We start from the raw sequence: 15,765 nt of genomic DNA on the forward strand, positions 1-15,765 counted from the left end.
CTTCCCCCCCCCCCCCCCCCCCCAGACTGACAATGTTGTTTTCCAAATCTGCCCCCTGTGGGGGGACCCAGGGCCTGTGCTCCTTCCTCTGATTTTGATGCAACATTCCGTGCGATTATGTAGCCAACTTGGATGCAACTTTGAAGTGGTTGGCATATTCCATAGGGTTGAAATGTTGCTGAAATCACACCAAAGTAGTACAAGTAACTTTTAGAAAATTGCTCTGTGCTAAGTTGCATTGATGTGAATGGACACCACCGAAAACAATGTGACTTCTATTGATGCGATTCCGTGTAACTCAAGCCGCATTTAAAATTGCACCAGTGTAAGCGGAGCCTGAGACTCCATTTAAATATTGGTGTTTTGAATCGCAGCCGGAATTGTCGCGATTCTGATAGCGATTTCAAAACATGCTGTTAAAATGTGAAATCACTCATCAGCATGTGCTGGCGCTGTTTATTTCAATGACACCTGAAAATGGGGGACGATTTTGCGGTGATTGCCATGCGATTTTGCAGGCAACAAACGCTGTGTGATCACGCAAACAAAATCGCATGGCAAACGTCACGCAAAAGAAGTTCACACGGCAAAATCACCATGTGTATTGTATTGTATAAAATGATATGGGCAGTCAGTAAGCGATGTCACTGCTGTTCTGCAGGTTTATTCCAGGTCCTCCGAGCAGCAGCGACACCCTATGACTCTTCAGGTCACTTCCGATTCGCGCATTCTCCGCCTGCACGAGGTTTGCTCCTCCGGCTCGCCGTAGGACGCTGTGTCTGGCTGCTAGGTAACATCATCAGCTGATTCGGGCCTGTGTGCTGCGCTGAGGCCTGCTGTAAATTACTGTATAGAGTGTATGGCCGGTCGTGTTGTTTGCTCAGCCAGGACACAGCAGTGACAGCCATGTTCCGATGGCTCCTGGGCGGGAGAGAACCGCAGGCCGGAGCGGAGGTAAGAAGCTGGAGAACCACAAGTCCCAGAACGCCCTCCATCATCTTTTGCTGCTCGGGCTTGTATTTGTGCTCAGCCTTCAGGCCTCTATACTACTGGGGAACTAAAGGTCCCGGTACAGGGCCAAACCCTGGAGGCTTTATAATTGCGACCACATTGGAGAGATTTATCCCTACTTCCTGTCTCTATATATATAATGAGGAGGGGAACTTCCCTTTCCCCTGTCCTTCTCCCTTTCCCCTGTCCTTCTCCCTTTCCCCTGTCCTTCTCCCTTTCCTTTTCCTGTCCTCCCTTCCTTCCCTCCCTTTCCTTCCCTGTCCTCCCTTTCCTGTCCTCCCTTTCCCCTGTCCTTTCTTTCCCCTGTCCTCCCTTTCCTTTCCTTCTCCCTTTCCTTCTCCCTTTCCTTCTCCCTTTCCCCTGTCCTTTCCTTTCCTGTCCTTCTCCCTTTCCTTTCCTTCTCCCTTTCCCCTGTCCTTTCCTTTCCTTCTCCCTTTCCTTTCCTTCTCCCTTTCCCCTTTCCTTTCCTGTCCTTCTCCCTTTCCTTTCCTTCTCCCCTGTCCTTCTCCCTTTCCCCTGTCCTTCTCCCTTTCCCATGTCCTTCTCCCTTTCCCCTGTCCTCACTTTCCTTTCCTGTCCTTCTCCCTTTCCTGTCCTTCTCCCTTTCCTTTCCTTCTCCCTTTCCCCTGTCCTCCCTTTCATTTCCTTTCCTTCTCCCTGTCCTTCTCCCTTTCCCGTCCTTCTTCCTTTCCTTTCCTGTCCTTCCATTTCTTTTTCCTTTCTTTATCCTTTTTTTTTTTCCTTTTCCCATTCCTTTTTCCCTTTTTTTTTCCCTTACATTCCTTTTCCTTTCCATTCTTTTTCCCTGTCCTTTTTCCTTTCCATTCCTTTTCCCTGTCCTTTTTCCTTTCCATTCCTTTTCCCTGTCCTTTTTCCTTTCCATTCCTTTTCCCTTTCCATTCCTTTTCCCTGTCCTTTTTCCATTCCTTTTCCCTGTCCTTTTTCCATTCCTTTTCCCTGTCCTTTTTCCATTCCTTTTCCCTGTCCTTTTCCTTACCCTACACGTTCCTTTTCCTTTATTTTTTACTTTTTCCTTTACTTTCTTTTTCCTTTTTGTTTCCTCACAGTACTGAAAAATGATTTTGTCAGTGTTGTCCTTGTGTATGATAAATCCTGTTCATGATACACAGGACTTCCTGGTTTGTGAATGATAAACATGCTGATTGTTTCTATCACACAGGAAGTGCTGGACAGCGTGCTTCCTATCATGTGTGTCAATGAAGCCTCTTTCAGACTGATCCAGTGGGTGTCGCAGTGTACCAGCAGTTAGCTGCCTTTTGCTGTAGACTTCTATTATGTCTGCCCATTTTGGCACACGTTTGAGAAAGAACACTAAAACTGCAGAACATAATAGAAACCTATGGCAAAGCACAGCTAGCCCACGTGGAAACCGCAGGGAGAAGCGCAGCAGAAGCACAATGTGAAGGGGGTCACAGGTTACAACCACACAGGTGATTAGGGCCAGTGAGAATTGTAGCGGCAGTTTCTGGTGTAGCCGCTGACCCCAATCACTAGAATGACAGGTCACTGGTGGATGAACGTATTCACAACTCTCTGCTCAGCCAGCACCTGCGGTGATCACTGGTTATGCAGGAAGAAAGTGCTGTGCTATGTGATTGAAAATCATACAATTCATATGCAATCTGATATACTTTGCAACCACTCTGTGTTGTTACACGCCAAAAATAATATAAATGTGCAATCATAAAAAATTTGAATAAATAATTAAACAATACTTTAAAGGTCAAAGTAAAGGTGTATAAAAGTCCTCAATCAAATGTCCTTCAGTGCAAAAAATTCTCCATAATGTTAAAGCTGCACCCACAAGTAGTATGAATTGCAGTCATAGAGTGAAGTGACATCCCAATGTGGAAAAGGAGACATCCGTGAAATCCTCCACCACTATGCACTCACCAAAAACTAAAATAAACCAGAAAATCCTCCAAGGTAAGTATTTCTCCTTCACAGAAAGGCTGGTATGTGATCCTTTAATGATGTATCCTGAAAAAGGAGAGCGTGCCAGACCTGATCCCCCCAACCCCCACCCCACCAGATCACAGCGCTCCCCCGGACCGTGCGCTCCGCTCTGCCCAATGGCAAACCACGCTCAGCACAGATAACGGTCTTTCCACCCGAGTGTGCCCGCGGCCTGTCCCCGCTCCTTCTGTCTGAGAGAATCGCACCACATATGTGCCATTGTGCCCTTAATCCCACACCCCCTCCAGGTGATTTCTCTACTTGTTGCTTATGTGCCGCACTAGGTGTGATATACCATATTATAAATATTTATAATTCATTTCCACCACCTTTGTATCTACTACCCTAGGTGTTAATCTAAATATTTTCATTTTTTTCTGCTCATTAAATGATATTCCAAGTTCCATTTCCCACTTTTCCATATACAACAGAGAAGTGGATCCTATTATTGCGGTAAGGATCTTATAAATACGGGAGGTACTATGTTTCTGTGTCTTACTTGCACTAAACAATTGTTCAAATGGATTCAAATCCTCCATTGTCCTAAGTGGCTGTGGGAGCATTGTAACAAAATGATTTAATTGAAAATATCGCCATTCATCTATCATGAAGAACTTTTTATTTTTTAATTCCTGAAAGGAGCATATTTCTCATTTTCCAATATATATCTTTTAATTGTGTATTCTCATTTTTTTATCCATTTACCAAAAATATCCTCTTTCCCTGGCAGGAAAAAAAAATGTTCCCACCAGCAGTATTAATGGTGAATTATACTCCCCTCCCATTTGTTTATAAATGACACCTCATATCTTAATTACATTCCATGTAAAAGTGCTTGTGTTTTCAGCCAACTTACAGTGCTGATGCGGAAGCCAAATATCCTATCTAATTGTGTCTCACTTAATGTGTCTTCTATTTTAACCCAACTATTCCCCTGTGCATTATATATCCAATCAAATATTTGTGATAATAATACGGAGTAATAGTATCTCTTAAAATCCAGTACATTTAGACCCCCATTTTCTTTATCTCTACACAGCACTTCATATTTTATTCTGTTTTTTTTTATTTCCCCATATATACCTTAATATCATTTTAACAATTTTAAAATTAGTTCCCGGTAGATATATTGGTAACATATGTAATTTATATAGGATTTTTGATACTATTAAGATCTTTATCATAGTTATTTGTCCTATCCAGGAAAGTGATCAGGGGTCCTCAAACTATGGCCCACGGCCTGGGTACAGCCCGCCAAAGCCATTTTTCCAGCCCATCGAGCCAGCTGGAAAAAAAAAACAATTGAAAAAGAAAAAAACCGGATCGGCAAATAGCTAGGCTGCTCACTGGGTCCTCGGCCACGAGGACCCAGCCAACGGCAGCCTGGAAGTCCCTAATTTCACCTGCTGCAGCCAGAGGAGCAACAATAGAGGAGGAGAGCACACCATGCACCAGGTACAGTGCATTTGGTGTCCAGTGCGTTACAGAGTACAGTGCATTGCGGTGTCCAGTGCAGTACAGAGTACAGTGCATTGCGGTGTCCAGTGCGTTAGTGTCCAGTGTGTTACAGAGTACAGTGCATTAGTGTACAGTGCATTTGGTGTCCAGTGCTTTACAGTGTACAGTGCATTCATTTAGTGTCCCAGTGCGGTACAGAGTACAGTGCATTGCGGTGTCCAGTGTGTTAGTGTACAGTGCGTTACAGTATACAGTGCATTTGCGGTGTTCAGTGCGTTACAGAATACATTGCGTTACAGTATACAGTGCACTGTGGTGTCCAGTGCGTTACAGTGTACAGTGCATTTGATGTCCAGTGCATTATAGAGTACAGTGCATTGCAGTGTCCAGTGTGTTAGTGTACAGTGCGTTACAGTATACAGTGCATTGCGGTGTTCAGTGCGTTACAGAATACATTGCGTTACAGTATACAGTGCATTGTGGTGTCCAGTGCGTTAGTGTCCAGTGCGTTACAGTGTACAGTGCATTTTGATGTCCAGTACGTTACAGAATACAGTGCATTGTGGTGTCCAGTGAGTTACAGTGTCCAGTGCCGTTACAGTGCATTTTGGTGTCCAGTGTGTTAGTGTACAGTGCAATTGGTGTCCAGTGCATTGCGGTGTACAGTGCGTTACAGTATACAGTGCATTGTGGTGTCCAGTGCGTTAGTGTCCAGTGCGTTACAGTGTACAGTGCATTTGATGTCCAGTGCATTATAGAGTACAGTGCATTGCGGTGTCCAGTGTGTTAGTGTACAGTGCGTTACAGTATACAGTGCATTGCGGTGTTCAGTGCATTACAGAATACATTGCGTTACAGTATACAGTGCATTGTGGTGTCCAGTGCGTTAGTGTCCAGTGCGTTACAGTGTACAGTGCATTTTGATGTCCACTACGTTACAGAATACAGTGCATTATGGTGTCCAGTGAGTTACAGTGTCCAGTGCGTTACAGTGCATTTTGGTGTCCAGTGCGTTAGTGTACAGTGCAATTGGTGTCCAGTGCATTGCGGTGTACAGTGCGTTACAGTATACAGTGCATTGTGGTGTACAGGGTGTTACAGAGTACAGTGCATGGTAGTGCCAAGTGCGTTACAGGGTCCAGTGCATTGCGGTGTCCAGTGCGTTACAGAGTACAGGGCATTGCGGTGTCCAGTGCGTTAGTGTACAGTGCAATTGGTGTCCAGTGCATTGTGGTGTACAGGGTGCTACAGTGTCCAGTGCGTTACAGAGTACAGTGCATTGCGGTGTCCAGTGCGTTAGTGTACAGTGCATTTTAAATATTGTATTGTTTTTTCCTGTTTTTTTGCACTACAAATAAGATATGTGTGGTGTGCATAGGAATTTGTTCAGATTTTTTTCAAACTATAGTCCGTTTCAAACTATCCATTCCAGTCTGGGGTGAAACTCTGACTACATACGACCAACCAAACCCGCGTCCCCATTCCCTGTGTCGCGAGTCTAGTTACATGTGTGACCTCGCGTTTCCCGCCTATTCTCTAAAAATTCTCAACCTTCCTAGGCAGGAAAACAAAAGATAACTGGAGAGAGAGAAAAGAAATAGAACTCCTGTCACAACTTCATAACTCCTCCCACAACTTCATAATTCCTTCCCCCTGTTCCTCTCTCCCTTACTTATTTTATCTCTGATGCGCTCTCTTTTTGGGGATTAATTGCCATCTCTCTTTTTCTATTCCTTTATTTTCCTTTACCCCTTCTTCCCATACTGAAATGTCTATTTTCTGCAGTTCTAGTCTCTCACAGAAGTCCCATAGTTCTTCTCTGAACTTCAGTCTTGCCAAGCGATCGTCTTTCCATCCAATTAACATGCTGGAAACCCCCAGCTGTATTGAATGTTTTGTTTTCTCATCTGTTCCAGTAATGGTTTAAAAGTTCTGCTTCTAGCTAATGTTTATGGTGTTACACCCCGGTCACATCAAGCCCAACTTTGAAATCGTGCAAATTACAGTGAAGTCTCACGAATTCGAAGTCAGGTGAGATGCCGATTTCAGGTGCGATTTACAAGACATCTGACACAGATGTCTATGCAAATCGCACCAAAAGTAGTACATGTACTACTTTACAAATTGGTCGGAACCGGACCGATTTGATCACTCTAATTGCGGACAATAGGGTGCAACTTGGCATAAGATTTGCATGTTGCATGGCATGCAAATCGCATGCAAGTCGCACCCAATGTGACTGGGGGGTGTTATACCCACAAAAATTTGTAGATTACTTTCTTCATATTATAAATATAAATAAACAGCGCAAATTTAGATAATTAATCAATATAATAAATCATATAAAATAGGTGCATAAATTATTCGTGTTTACCCTTAATTTTAAACAAAAACACCCAAAAGTCCATGTGCTGAAAACATAATTAAATTGTAGAAATAAAAGTGCCAACTTCTTTTCTTCAGAAAATACTTTCACCTTCCACCCGTGCACAAACCAACATCGAATACACTCACCAGAACTTGGTGAGTAAAAGACCTTTAAGGAATTTTTAGGGATCCTAAACCCTCTTTGGTGGCACGCTAGGGAAAATCTTCACCCTCCGAATAGACTCCACCATCCAACCAAAAGAAAAAAACTCACATAGCATAATATTGTCACACAATAGTAACTTTTTCCAAATGGAGATTAAGGCCACTCACATGTTAAACACTTGCTAAAGGCATGTTTATTATGTATAAAAGGCTTCAGTTCCAGCAGATATACAAACTTTTCTTTCCAGGACTCTCACATCCACAGTGGAACAAAGACAGGACTCCTCTTAGACCAAACAGTGAACCAAGATGGCCGCTGGAACGCACCGCTCAGCGTGCGTTCCACTCACTGGAAATGACGTCAGGCGCATGGAGTGTGGACCGGAAATGCGTCAACGCGTTTCGCCCCTCCCATAGGGCGTTATCAAGACACCCATCTCCCGTCCTCACTCACTTAAATATCAATGGAATACCCCTCCCTCCCGGTGGTTTCAGTAAGTTCTTGTGACTCTTAGGTAATTGGTATATAACTGGAGTAACAGGTGCTTTCGGTACTAAATATTTTACCTCTCTCTTATTCAAAAAACCTTCTTTTTCACCTTTTTTCACTATTTTCACAAGTTTATTTTTATAGCTTTTTATAGGGTTACCCTTAAGTAATTCATAAGTACTCCTATCACCCACCAATCTATTGAGTTCCTCATAGTAATCCTTCTTATTCAACACTACAACACCTCCCCCTTTGTCCGCTGCTCTTATTACAATATCATTATTCTTCTCTATTTGCTGGATACCTCTTACTAAATCATGCTTAGTTCTCTTATTCGGAAGGGATAATAACTCCAAGTCATATTCCACCATCTTCTTAAATGCATCTTTACAACAATTATTCCCCACCCTAGGGTTGAATACAGATTTATTTCTTAAATCAGTATGCCTATACGGACCTTCATTCGTCTCGTCAATTTTTTTCCCATCAATTTTCTTTTTTTCGTTATGGAAATCTTTTCCCATCTGATCTTTATTTTTACTCCAATATTTTTTTAAATTTAATTTTCTAATAAACTTTTGCAGGTCTATATAGGTCTCAACTTTATTTAATTTCCTATCTGGTGCAAATTTCAAGCCTAGTGCTAAAACTTTTAATTCCTCCTCATTTAAAACATAATCACTTAGATTGAAAATCCCTATATTCACATTGACCTTTTCCTTTTTCCTTTTACCTCCTCTACATCCTCTCTTTCTCTTTGTCCCCAATAAGGGTCCTGGTAATTTGGGTTCTAAAAGTTTTGAAAATTTTGAAAATTTGGAGGTGGTCTCCATCCCCCCCTCCCCCCTCTGGGTGGGTAATAAGGGCCCCCTCTTCCTCTCCAATTGGAATTTCCCCTTATATTTCCCCCTCTCCATGGGGGACCTCCAAATCCCCCCGTGGAAAAAACATACCCTCATTCTGATGACTATAAGGGGACCCCCCAAGTGGTCCAAATCTATTTTGAGTTGGTACTCTGTAATTTAATGGGGCACTTTCATCGTTCTTTTTATTAGGTGATGAATTTATATGATTGTTTTTAGAATATCTCACAACCGGGGTTTTGACCTTTAATACAGGAGTTTCCGAATCTAAATCCTGAACCTTAATATCCCCCTCATTAGAGGAGTTTCTAGAAACATCAGTCCCTTTACTGGTATCTTCTTGCCATTTATATACAATTTGGGTTTTATAATCTTGCATATCTCTCCCAAATTTTTTTCTTTTTAGTATCTTCATCTATTTTGTTGATACTATCCTGTACCTGTTTTGCCTTTTCTTTAAAATCACTAGACTCACTAAAAGGGGCCATTTTCTCTCTTAGATTACACATAACATTTTCTAGAATGTTCAATTTTCTCTTCCTTCTCTGTACAATTAATTCCATGAGTTTTTTCTCAACATGGTTGAAAAATGCAAACCACTCTTCATCTAAATCTTTTCCCACAAGCCCATCACTAGGGGCCACTTCCCATCTTAGTCTTCTTGGAGTGATACCTTCTTTAATATACTTTTCCAGGGTCACTACATCCCACCACGCCCTTCCTTTTTTATCCAGGGAATTTTTTAATATTTTAAAATCCTTGGCCAAATCTGTGCTATCTATGTTATGTGAAAAAATATCATCAACATTCACCTTTCTTTGAGAGACAAAATTAAATAATTCCATGGCTGCAGAATCACTATACAAGGATTAAACTAGAATGTACCACTTAGATTGAAAATCCCTATATTCACATTGACCTTTTCCTTTTTCCTTTTACCTCCTCTACATCCTCTCTTTCTCTTTGTCCCCAATAAGGGTCCTGGTAATTTGGGTTCTGAAAGTTTTGAAAATTTTGAAAATTTGGAGGTGGTCTCCATCCCCCCCTCCCCCCCCCCCCCGGGTGGGTAATTTTTTTATTCATTTATATTTATTTTCATTTTTATTATTATTTTTATTTATATTTTTTTATTTTTATTTTCATTTTTTATTTTGCAATCTGTTTTTAGATAGATATACATTTGTTAATATGAATTATATTAAACTATAAAGATATTGTTTTTAATTGAATTGTTTATATCAATTGTCAGAATTCATGATGTTGTTATGTGGATTGGCATTTTGTAAAGGTCTCTCACGTCTTGTAGTGGGAGGAGCAGCCTCTGAAATTATCCTGGGAGGTGGTCTGACCAATTAAATCGGAGGGGAGGGTATTCCATTGATATTTAAGTGAGTGAGGACGGGAGATGGGTGTCTTGATAACGCCCTATGGGAGGGGCGAAACGCGTTGACGCATTTCCGGTCCACACTCCATGCGCCTGACGTCATTTCCGGTGAGTGGAACGCACGCTGAGCGGTGCGTTCCAACGGCCATCTTGGTTCACTGTTTGGTCTAAGAGGAGTCCTGTCTTTGTTCCACTGTGGATGTGAGAGTCCTGGAAAGAAAAGTTTGTATATCTGCTGGAACTGAAGCCTTTTATACATAATAAACATGCCTTTAGCAAGTGTTTAACATGTGAGTGGCCTTAATCTCCATTTGGAAAAAGTTACTATTGTGTGACAATATTATGCTATGTGAGTTTTTTTCTTTTGGTTGAATGGTGGAGTCTATTCGGAGGGTGAAGATTTTCCCTAGCGTGCCACCAAAGAGGGTTTAGGATCCCTAAAAATTCCTTAAAGGTCTTTTACTCACCAAGTTCTGGTGAGTGTATTCGATGTTGGTTTGTGCACTGGTGGAAGGTGAAAGTATTTTCTGAAGAAAAGAAGTTGGCACTTTTATTTCTACAATTTAATTATGTTTTCAGCACATGGACTTTTGGGTGTTTTTGTTTAAAATTAGGGGTAAACACGAATAATTTATGCACTTATTTTATATGATTTATTATATTGATTAATTATCTAAATTTGCGCTGTTTATTTATATATATATTGTTTGTGTTTTCACGATTGGCACAGCAGCATTTTTAGAGTGATATTTGGAAAGTTTTGGCGCAGGAATAAGTTTTCTTGTATAAATACTTTCTTCATATTGTATTACTGGTGTCCCTCTTATCTTCTTCAATAGATCTACTTTATCTCTGGAATAATGAAATTGCACAATCACATCTCTGGGATTTTCACTTGTCGTTCCTTGGGGTCTTTTAATTTTGTGTATTCTCTCAATTTTCAACTGGTCTGTTACTGATCTATTCAGTCTGTTACTGATCATTGTGCTAAACACTTTCCTCGTTGTCTCCATCAAATCTTCTCCCTGCGAAGTCTCGGGCAAACCCCATATCCTCAGATTGTTCCTCCTATCTATGTTTTCTTGATGTTCCAATTTATAGAACAGTCTACTTTGCTCTTTTCGCATGTCCTCCAGTTGCTTTTCCAGATTGGTTTTTACTTAGGCATGTTTATCCAATTTTTCCTCAGTTTCTTCTACTTGTGCTAAGGCTTGCCCGAGATCCTTACAGTGGATATAAAAAGTCTACACACCGCTGTTAAAATGTCAGCTTTCTGTGATGTAAAAAAAAAAAAAAAATGAAACAAAGATAAATCATTTCAGAAATTTTCCACCTTTAAAGTTACCTATAAACTGTACAACTCAATTGAAAAACAAACTGAAATCTTTTAGGGGGTGTAAGTAAACATAAAAAACTAAATTAATGTGGTTGCATAAGTGTGCACACCCTCTTATACCTGAGGATGTACCTGTGTTCAGAATTAAGCAATCACATTCAAAATCATGTTAAATAGGAGTCAGTACACACCTGCCATCATTTAAAGTGCCTCTGATTAACCCCAAATAAAATTCAGCTGTTCTAGTAGGTCTTTCTGACATTTTCTTAGTCGCATCCTACAGCAAAAGTCATGGTCTGCAAAGAGCTTCCAAAGCATCAGAGGGATCTCTTTGTTAAAAGGTATCAGTCAGGAGAAGGGTAAAAAAGAATTTGCAAGGCATTAGATATGCCACAGTGAAGACAGTCATCAAGTGGAGAAAATATGGCACAACAGTGACATTACCAAGAACTGGACATCCTTCCAAAATTGTTGCAAAGACAAGAAGAAAACTGGTCTGGGAGGCTGCCAAGAGGCCTACAGCAACATTAAAACAGCAACATTAAAGGAGCTTCAGGAATATCTGGCAAGTACTGGCTGTGTGGTACATGTGACAACAATCTCCCATATTCTTCATGTCTGAGCTGTGGGGTAGAGTGGCAAGACGGAAGCCTTTTCTTATGAAGAAAAACATCCAAGCCCGACAAAATTTTGCAAAACCACATCTGAAGTCTCCCAAAAGCATGTGGAGAAAATGTGTTATGGTCTGATGAAACCAAGGTTGAACTTTTTGGTCATAATTCCAAAAGATATGTTTGGCGTAAAAACAACACTGCACATCACCAAAAGAACACCATACCCTCAGTGAAGCATGGTGGTGGCAGCATCATGCTTTGGGACTGTTTTTGTTTTTTTTTTTTTCAGCTGGAACTGGGGCCTTAGTCAAGGTAGAGGGAATTATGAACAGTTTCAAATAGCAGTCAATATTGGCACAAAACCTTCAGGCTTCTGCTAGAAAGCTCAACATGAACAAGAACTTTTATCTTTCAGGATGACAATGACCCAAAGCATACATCCAAATCAACAAAGGAATGGCTTCACCATTCCAAGAAGAATAAAGTTTTGGAATGGCCCAGCCAGAGCCCAGACCTGAATCGGATCGAAAATCTGTGGGGTGATCTGAAGAGGGCTGTGCACAGGAGATACCCTTGCAATCTGACAGATTTGGAGTGTTTTTACAAGGAAGAGTGGGAAAATATTGCCAAGTCAAGATGTGCCATGCTGATAGACTCATACCCAAAAAGACTGAGTGCTGGAATCAAATCAAAAGGTGCTTCAACAAAGTATTAGTTTAAGGGTGTGCACACTTATGCAACCATATTATTTTAGTTTTTTTATTTTTACTTCCCTCCACCTAAAATATTTCAGTTTGTTGTTCAACTGAGTTGTACAGTTTATTGGTTACATTAAAGGTGGAAAAAGTTCTGAAATGATTTATCTTTGTCTCATTTTTTACTTCATAGAAACCTGACATTTTAACAGAGGTGTGTAGACTTTTTATATCCACTGTATGTGTTACCACCATCTAATTTTTTATGGAGTGTTGTAATCTCAAAAACATTTCTGCTATTTCAGTTTTAGTAGGCATTTGTGAGCTTTTCTCTTGTTCTTCAACATTTTTCTGTATCTATTTTTTTCCATATCTACAGTTTCTTCAATTTGACTCAGATTGGATACACCCAGAGACAATCTAGAGCAGTCACCGATATTATTTTCCGTCTCCCGTCTTCTACTCGCTCCATGTTGTCTCTCTGGGGTTTGACCCTCTGGAGTTTTCTCTTGTGGGGCTATATATTTTTTAATTGTACTTGTACTTATTTGGGATGTTTCAGATCCTCCCCCTTCCACAGATTCATAGTGGTCATATAATATCTCTATCTTTTTAAGTTGAAGGGCAAAAGATTACTTCCCCAGGATATTATTATTATTATTATACAGTATTTATAAAGCACCAATAGTTCGCTCAGCGCTGTACATTACAAAGGGGGACAGAACATGTGACAGAACAATACCAATACAATGCAAAACATGAGGGGATCGAGGGCCCTGCTCTTTCGAGCTTACAATCTAGGAGGGAGGGGATGGTGGCACAGGAGGAGATAGCTGTGGGGGATGGAGTGGTAGGACGAGTGGAGGAGGTCGGCAGGTTAGCAGGGGGTGGGGTAGGCTTCCCTGAAGAGATGGGTTTTCAGGGTGCGCCTAAAGGAGAAGAGAGTAGGTGATAATCTGATGGGTTGGGGCAGGGAGTTCCAGAGGATGGGTGACACCCTGGAGAAGTCCTGGAGGTGGGCATGGGAGGAGGAGACCAGGGAACTAGAGAGAAGGAGGTCTTGTGAGGAGCGGAGTGTGCGTGCTGGGCAGTACTTGGATATTAGGTCAGTGATGTAGTTCGGGGCAGTGTGGTGGACAGCTTTGTACGTCAGTGTTAGGATTTTGAATTTGATCCGTTGCGCAATCGGATCAAATTCAAAATCCTAACACTGACGTACAAAGCTGTCCACCACACTGCCCCGTAATACAGGATAGATTAGATTGGGGTTATTTTCCGCTGTAAATATTCTCATTCCTTTTATGTTACATATAGGGATGGTGTCACTTGGCGCTCCAGTTTTAGCCCCTCACCCGTTTCCTCTCTCGGGGCTCTTTATACCACTTTTCTTTCTTATACGCTTCTTCTGACCCCTCAGGGCCCACTAGGTGATCCCCCCCAAAAAAGTTCCTTTGACAATATTAGTCAGTTTAAGTTTTAGACTCACCACTTCCCGCAGCCCTTCTTACACCGCCTTCATTCTACCTTCACTTTGCTGCTGCTGTTTCTGCATACCGAGCACTGCTAAGGTTCTCAATCCTCCTCTTCAGGTGATTCCAGGGTGGTCTAACTCAGTCTGTGTAAGGGGGATCACCCTCCGTGGGATCCACAGGATCCTTCTCACATCAGGTCTGGTTATACCCACTCCTGTCTTCTCATCTCTAGCCGGTGATTCCCAGCACTCCTCTCGGCAATCACCGCTCCACACTCCGGTGGAGCCCGCCTCCTCACCGGTCAGAGACCGGTACTCGGCTCACGATCCCCCGCTCATGCTACCACCTTGGGCGGACAGGATACAGGAGCGGGACGCCCCTAGGACAGGAAAATACAAGGCAAGTCAGGCATCCCAACCACTCCTAGACATAACTTTTCTACTGGCAGTTCTCAGGAGCTCAAAGGCTCTCACATCTTGCACCTTGTCGGCGCCATGCTCAGGCTCCTCCCTCCTGTTCCGTAGTTCTGGTAAATCTAAAGGAAATTGTATAGAGATTGTACAATCAGATTACATAGTGTATGGCCATCTTTATACAAGTACATAGGAGGGAGTGGACAGAGACACTCAGTTGTCTTCTGTCCACCCCATTGCCATTCACAAATTTGAATGGAGCCTCGTTGTGTAAACAAACCAATTCCACTTTCAGGCCCCATTCACACCTACTGTAGAGTATTATTATTATACAGGATTTATATAGCGCCAACAGTTTGCTCAGCGTTTTACAATATAAGGGAGACAGTACAATTACAATACATTTCAGTACAGAAGGAATATGATGGCCCTGCACGTGGAGCTTACAATCTAAAGGAAGGGGGAGGTGATACAAAAGGCGATAGCTGCGGGAGATGATCTGGTGGAGGTGATTCAAGTACAGTTCTTAGGTGGAGGTGGGGTTGGCTTCCCTGAATAAATGAGTTTTTAAAGATCGCCTAAAGGCAGACAGGGTGGGGCTGACTGGGCATACTGTGGTAGGGAGTTCCAGAGGATGGGAGAGGCTCTGGAGAAGTTCTGGAAGCGAGCATGGGAGGAGGTGATGAGGGAGCTAGAGAGAAAGATATGTTGGGAGGAGCGGAGAGTAGTGGGAGTGCATTTTTTTTTTTTTTGGCTAGTTTTTCCAGTGACACACACAGGGCAGCCTGTTGATTGCAATGGCCTGTGCTACACGTGCCAAAGTAGCTCATGGGATATTTGGCGTGGTGCGAGCTGCACGTTTTTACTGTGTGTTTTGCTGCATTTTGTCACCTGTTTTTTCGTGTGACAAAATGTGTCTTTGCTTCTGTGTTTGGTGTGCCATTAACAACTAATGAAACTGAAAGCATAACTAGTTAATTTTAGGTGTATAAAGGTGGCCATACACCATACAATCTGATTGTACAATCTCTTTTAGATTTACCAAAACTATATAATAGGAGGACACACCATCTATCCAATCACTCTGTATCCATTCAGTCAGACCCTCGCACTACAGCAGGGGTGTCCTGTGGGCTCCATGTGGCCCCAGGGAGTTTAGCATGTGGCCTAAGCCTGTTTGAAGGGACACTGGAGAAGCCCAACAAATGCACGCGTGGAGAGATGCCAGTGATGCTGTGAAAAATGGTTGATGGGTGATCGTTTTTATTGAGGTCAGTGCAGGATGTGTGCTAATAAAGGTCAGCTGGTGAACTCCTTCCTGTGTCTTACTGCCTTCTCTGTCCTAAATCTACATCAAGTGATGACGCTTTCTAAGAAATACAGCAAGGGCTATGGTGAGGCCTTGTTCTCAAAATAAAAGAAAGCTTTTATTTTTCTGCAACCGAGGTACATTTATGGTATATTGGTACATGGGAGGTACAGGGGAGCTGGATTTTAGGGGAAAAAAAAGTGAACGTACC

General features: G+C 42.0%; 1 protein-coding gene across 1 annotated transcript in view; it reads left to right on the top strand.

The window, feature by feature from the left end:
- The first annotated feature begins 784 nt into the window (after window positions 1-784).
- Window positions 785-15,765, top strand: part of WDR41 (WD repeat domain 41) — a 56,557-nt gene continuing 41,576 nt past the window's right edge. Inside the window, exon 1 of the mRNA XM_089694212.1 lies at window positions 785-954. Within this exon, the coding sequence (XP_089550338.1) occupies window positions 907-954 (48 nt within the window). The 5' untranslated portion in view covers window positions 785-906. The remainder of the gene's footprint in view (window positions 955-15,765) is intronic.

This window comes from Staurois parvus, unplaced genomic scaffold (genome assembly GCF_062004578.1).
Source record: "Staurois parvus isolate SC_StPar_1 unplaced genomic scaffold, SC_StPar_1.0 ptg000656l, whole genome shotgun sequence".
Taxonomy (NCBI): domain Eukaryota; kingdom Metazoa; phylum Chordata; class Amphibia; order Anura; family Ranidae; genus Staurois; species Staurois parvus.